The sequence below is a fragment of the Sinocyclocheilus grahami genome, unplaced genomic scaffold (assembly GCF_001515645.1).
Source record: "Sinocyclocheilus grahami isolate Dianchi unplaced genomic scaffold, SAMN03320097.WGS_v1.1 scaffold512.1, whole genome shotgun sequence".
NCBI classification, from domain to species: Eukaryota; Metazoa; Chordata; class Actinopteri; order Cypriniformes; family Cyprinidae; genus Sinocyclocheilus; species Sinocyclocheilus grahami.
In genome coordinates this window covers 836,950-843,666 of record NW_015505691.1, presented here as the reverse complement: position 1 = coordinate 843,666, position 6,717 = coordinate 836,950, and the positions used below count along the sequence as shown (strand labels likewise).

The 6,717-nt window shown below is 36.8% G+C and overlaps 1 protein-coding gene across 1 annotated transcript; it reads right to left on the bottom strand.

Moving 5' to 3' along the window:
• Positions 1-933: 933 nt before the first annotated feature.
• On the bottom strand, positions 934-6,453 carry LOC107554753 (gastrula zinc finger protein XlCGF52.1-like). The gene is made up of 2 exons (XM_016237354.1): positions 6,412-6,453; positions 934-2,299 (listed from the first exon to the last, which is right to left on the bottom strand). Exons 1-2 carry the CDS (start codon positions 6,446-6,448, stop codon positions 1,131-1,133), a joined length of 1,206 nt encoding a protein of 401 aa, XP_016092840.1. The 5' UTR covers positions 6,449-6,453; the 3' UTR covers positions 934-1,130.
• Between the last annotated feature and the right edge of the window lie 264 nt (positions 6,454-6,717).

Here is a 6,717-nt window from a genome sequence, read left to right as displayed (position 1 = left end):
ATCCACATCAACTTCTGCTGCCACACAGCATAAAGAACAGGCTTGAAGAAGGCTGTGTAGCCGAAACGCTTAGATCTACACTTTTAACTGTTTTAAAGGGGTCATATGATGCGATTTCAAGTTCTCCTTTCTCTTTGGAGTGTTACAAGCTGATTGTGCATAGATAAGATCCCTGAAGTTGCAAAGACTAAAGTCTCAAAACCAAAGAGATATTCTTTATCTTTAAAAAAGCATCATATGACCCCTTTAATGACTTAGCCCAGTTAATTAAAGGCTTTTTATTTTTACTATACAAGTGCCTTGGAGTATTTCATCTCAAATATCCAAAGGGCACCAATGATTACGTGAAGAAACCATTGCAGCATTCTTGACCCGTGGTTTTGTAAAGATAGAAGATATTGATTTAAGATGAAACTGTTTTAAAATCTTACCAGTTTGACAGTTATCTTACAATTCATTGCAGTGTACAAAACAAACATCGCAAAATGGCAGCAGCTGCATTCGTATGAAAAAAGAGAGCGAGTCCACAAAACCAGGATGACAATAAATATTTATACAGAGAACAAAGCTTCCACGAAGAAAAAATTTTCCCAGCAAGCGAATAGCAGTTACCCGGATGAGCCTGTGTTATTATCTTTTACCAGTTGTTATCGGGAAATCATATACCTCGGAATGTGGTGACTGACCAATCAGAATCAAGTATTCCACAGAGCCCTGTAATAAAGCTATTTTGAAAATGAATTCGACTTGACTAATTCAATAAGCTAAAAACACCTAGGATCAGCAGATGAGACACCTGCAGCTGGAACCAGCTTCTAGACGTCATCAGATGGCCCCCAACAGTAGCCATTTTCAAATCCATATTGATGTTTACTTGTACCTTCTTTAACTAAAGATGAATTAAATAAGCAATGCAGTGTTCATTGCCTCATTCAGTTTATGTCCTTTTATTGATCTTTTAATTAGTATGTAAAGGATGCAAATTAAAGACATGAGAAGTGTTGTAATAACATCACCTGTTCAGACATGTACCGTATTTAATACAGGCTACCTTTAAAAGGTAATGTCAACAGATTGACCAAAAGAAAAAGAAAATCTTACTTTAGCAGAAAATCACACTTGGCTCACTTTCATTTGTGGTGTGAACGTAGCCTTAATTTCACACAGATACGTGTTTTCTGGTGCCATTTTAAATTGCCAAGCCATTTAAAACTCTTCCCACACAAGAAACATGAGTAGCGTCTCACATCTGCGTGACTTTTCAGGTGTATCTTTAAGTGTGACGGCACAATACAATTTTTATTACATTGATCACAATTAAATCGCCTTCTTCCAGAGTGAATGCACATGTGATTTTTAAAATGTCTCCATTTTCTAAACTCAGAACTCTGCAATTTCATTCTGGAATGAGTTTGCAAATGACGTTTCAGGTCTCTTTGATATATGAAACACTTCTTACACTGAAGACATCTGAAAGGCTTCTCTCCAGTGTAAAGTCTCATATGAATCTTAAGACTTACATTATGCCTGAAACTCTTTCCACAGTGTTGGCATATAAAAGGCTTCTCTCCAGTGTGAATTCTCAAGTGAGTCTTGAGGTTTCCTTTAAGTGTGAAACTCTTTCCACAGTGATGGCACATGAAAGGGTTTTCTCCAGTGTGAGTTATTACATGCCTTATTAGGCGTTTGCTGTTTAGGAAACTCCTTCCACACTGTTGACACACGAAACAGCTGGCTCTTGAGTGAATCCTCATGTGGTTTTTAAGGCTTTCTTTACGTGTAAAACATTGTTCACACTGAACACATATGAATGGTTTCTCTCCAGTGTGAACTCTCATGTGAATCTTTAGATTTCCTTTGTGTGAGAACTTCTTTCCACACAGTTTGCAGGTGAAAAGCTTCTCTCCAGAATGAATTCTCATGTGCCTCTTCAGACTTCCTTTTTGAGTGAAACTGCTTCCACACTGTTGACACGTGTAAGGCTTCTCTCCCGTGTGAACCCTCATGTGCCTTTTAAGGCTTCCTCTTTCAGTAAAACTTTTTCCACACTGCTGGCAGGTGAAAGGCTTCTCTTCAGTGTGAACTCTCATGTGGGCTTTAAGGTCTTCATGTTGATTGAAACTCTTTCCACACTGAAAGCAGGTGAAATAATTTCTAGTTCCTGTCTTTTGAGCTCTTTTTTGTGAAGAAGTCATTTCAGTTTGTGAGCACCTAAAAGTTTCGCCAGTTGTGAAATCATGATGTTTCTCCTCGTTTGCTTCCTTTTCATTTAGTAACTCTTCTTTTAGTGGCATCAGGTCTAAGACGAAAAGAGACAAATACAAGTTATTCTCAGGTTAATGACCTGCAAAAACACGACAAACACTGGCATTTAAAGCTTTAAAAATTAACAAAATATATGATAGATCCTATACACACTAAGCTACTGAAAGAGGGTTTCCTTGTAATCTCAGAAACTCAATATTAACTCTGTTTTCTTTAGAACATGCCAAGCTGGCAGATGTTAAACTACATATAAAAAAACCTACAGCTTGACCCAGGGGAATTGGTCATTTATCGACCTCATTTATAGATCTCAAATCTGCCATTTATGTCTAGAATATTAGAAATACTGCATAGAAACAGTGTTTGTGAAGAATTTCAGTCAGGATTTAAGCCACATCATAGCACAAAAACTGTACTTTTGGCATCTCATTATGGCTACATCTCTCTTCTTTAGAATATGTCAACATTGACCATGACATTTTTTGGACAGCTTGAGAAATATTTAGGAAGTTATGGACAAACATTAGCACAGTTGGGTCCTATTTACATGACTGCTACCACTTTGTGTAAATGAAGAGATATCTCATCAAACACAAGTATGGAGTGGCACAGGTCTCAGTGTTAGGTCCTCTGCTTTTCTCCTTGTATACCTCTCCCAAGAGACATTATAATTAGATTTCACTGTTATGCTGATGATACCGGTTTTTATATTTCCAAGTTACAAGTTTACATACACCTTGCAGAATCTGCAGAAAGCTAATAATTATAAGAAATTAAGAGGGATCGTAAAATTTCACTTTTTTTTATTTAGTAGTTCCCTGAATAAACTGAATTTCACATAACAGATGTTTACAAGTAGTCCACAAAGCAAAATCATAAATGAATTAATAAAAATAACACCAATCAAAAGATTGCACTTGTTCTTTACCCCTGTGCTGTGCTGAAAAAACCTTTGGCTACTTTGGTGTTCCCGGTCAGAAATTACCAGTCTTTAAAAATTGCTTGTAAATCTCTCATTATGCTATATCAGTGTTTCTCAACCTTTTTTTAGTCGCGGCACCCTTTGGAAATTTTAACATACTTGTGGCACCCTACAAAATGTATTTTGTCACAATATTTGAATTTCTAACTTCGATATGATAATTGGAAAAGTATAGATATTCGGTACAGCAGGGAAGAACTGCAGAATATAATGTCATACAGATATTTTTAATATTATTAAAAAATTTTGTCCATCAATGGTGGCAATCAGTAGGCTAATTTCTAATGAAGAGACCAATTTATATGACAGATTTTAATGTAGGCTTTTATACATATGTAAACATTATTTAATTACCATTATAACTAGCTATCTCACAAATTTTTGCTCACTCAGTGTTTTTTTTATTTTACAGTGGGGTAATTTGTTGCAGTAGCACGAGATAGCTTGATTTCAAACTTTGAATTGAATAAAAAAATGACAAGTAAGCAGTCAGTAATAAAATAAGAACAAATAAAGAAATTAATAATGACAGCACAAATAAAAAATAACGACAGGCCTTCGAATTAAATAAATTGCTTTTTAACAGTAGGGTTAAGATATTTAACATATATATAATTTTTTTTTTTTTACCAATTATCCAAATAATGTTTAGTCCTAGAAAGCTATTATTATCAGAACACGGGAGCATAACATAGCGGTTAGCAGATGAATGAATGAGAGGGCAGCGTTACCAGAGTTGCCCATATACCACATCATGACAGTAGGGCTATTGCAGACAGAAACAATACTGTACTACATCCATGTTTCCTGTCGGCTCAATTTTTGAGTGGACTTTGCCGTTCTGATGAGCATGAACGGTATATGAGTGGAGCGACTGAGCGGAGCGCATACGCATAGAGCGGGATAATACGCAGAGCGTCACACCACGTGAAAGTGAAACCTGAGCGGTGAACTAATTTTCGGCAGCCGAAATTTCGGTGCATCTCTAATTATTGGCGACATCAGAAATGGATATTATATAATAGATGCTTTTTTGAACATTTTAGCAATTTAAAAATATTAAAAAATTATTTTTTTTACACGGCACACCTGCTCTCGACAGTGCCGCGGCACCCCGGTTGGGAAACACTGTACTAATACTCTAATGATTGGTGGCTGACATGTAGTTGCAATGTTACTTATGTGGACTAACAAAATAAAGTGTTACTAAAGTTCTCATTGTAAACTGAGGCCTGAACTACGGATTGCCATCCATCAAGAATGCATCTTCACTGTAAAAAAGAAGCAGGGTCCACATGAAAAGAATCAGGGCAACTGACACCAGACACAATACAACACGACAAAATACAATAGAACCCATTATAATCAGTGATTCTATTCACACTAGATGCGGGTATTTGCAACGCTAGCTTTGTCACGTCCAGTGTGGACAGCTTCCAGCTGTTTCGGTGTGACATGACCGCAGTATCCGCTATAGACATGGTGTTAGCTAACAGGCATCAAAGATCTGAGCTATTCTGCTGTTAGAACTTGTGGCGTATTTTGGTGAATTAAAGTTTATTTTTTTTACTTTCTCAAACTTAAAACTTTGTAGCTAGTTTTATATTTTTCTATTCTAAGTTGATGCAACAAATGCATATTGGTTTTAAGTAAAAAATGTACAACATGGAAATAGAAGAATTATTTGTCATATTTAGGAAAAGTGCTTATGGCAACTGCCTTCTCTGAACATTGGTCTCATCAACACGGTCCTCAGTACACTGGGGGTGAGGTATTTCATCTTAAGCTGTTATATCCAGCAGTAGAGCAGTTTTTCACCCCTGCTCTCGACAGACGGCATCCCGGTTGGGAAACACTGTGCTATATTATCACCAAATCTTAGATTCATTCTTTTTGTCAACTTGTTTTCTTTGAATTAGCACAGATGTTGTATTTCTTTTTGGAACGGATTGGTTGAAGGCCTCATTAATCTGATCATTTTAGCAATGTTCACTCAAAATAAACATAAGCTCAGATCAATGAGGTCTATAATCAATTTACTTCTTGATCGGGGGACTGGGGAGAAGGTTTGGGGAAAAATTTGGGGAAGTCATGGCCTAATGGTTAGAGAGTCAGACTCGTAACCCAAAGGTTGCGAGTTAGAGTCTCAGGTCCGGCAGGGATTGTAGGTGGGGGGATAGCCTGCACTAATGCAGGCTATTAATATGTCCAGTTTAATGGTGTAAAAAAAAATGAACACAGTTAATGCAGGGACAGAGCTAGGGTTGGCCACCCCACTCACAACTGCTGCTTCTGTCTCTTTTTTTCTTGACAAGAATTGCATTTATTTAGACACAGAACGTCTTTATGACCACGTCAAACAGGAGACTTTTCTCTAGCGACAAGTCAATCGAGTGCAGAAACGCTACAGGTGACGAGGAGCTTCATTAGAACAACAGTGAACTGCGGTCAGATGAGATGTTGTCAGGCCTTATGTCAGTAAATACTAATTTTTCTGTCCTGTCAGCTGTTATATTGGGCTTGAAGCGCATGCTCTTCAATTACACGCACAAATACGGCGGTGCGCACTGTGGCCTGTACAATTTCATATTAAAGCGTGAATTAAACTATGAGCATGCGTGTCAGATCCGTGTCATGTTCAGCAGCGGCAGCTCTTAAAGTAATAGCAGCCAAATAAACTAATAACCCAGCAGCTGTGATGTCTGTTAATCAAAGAACAAAAGAAAAAAGGAAACCAGTAACTTTTGTAGCTTTGAGGATTCATCTATATTTAATTTAGAATTTATTGTTTGATAACTATTTAATTTCTGTATATTTCCAACTTGCTGAAGGGCACAGGTTAATATGACATTTATTATAATAGGTTTATGTGATGATTTTCTTAAGTTCACCTAAATTAGAAGCTATTTTTTAAAGTCTAATAAATGTTAAAATTGGTAGCTCTCAATTATACTGTAAAATGTTGAATGGCTATAGTCAATGGTTAAATATTAGGAAATATTAGGGAAAAAATAACCATTTCCTAGAGCCATCAGTAATATTTTTCCGAATTGAATGCGTGAAAATGTAATCAGAGTTAGTCTCGAGTTATAATTGTTGATTTAGTACAGTTGATGTACAGTTGATGTTGCAAAATTCATCAGTTATGAACAAATTCAGTTCACCTAGTATGAGCTTCCCAGGTGCACCTGAGAGCAGCATTAGTATTTGGCAGGTCATGTGATCTTAAAGGGGTCATATGATGCTTTTTTTAAAGATCATTATTTTGTGTATTTGGTGTAACAGAATATGTTGACATGCTTTAATGTTAAAAGAAAAAACATTATTTTTCAAATACTGTACATTATTGTAGGTCCTCTATGCCCCGCCTCTCTCAAACGCTTCGTTTTCTACAAAGTCCCTCCTTCCGACAAGCGCAGTCTGCTCTGATTGGCCAGCTGATCCAGTGCATTGTGATTGGCCGAACACCA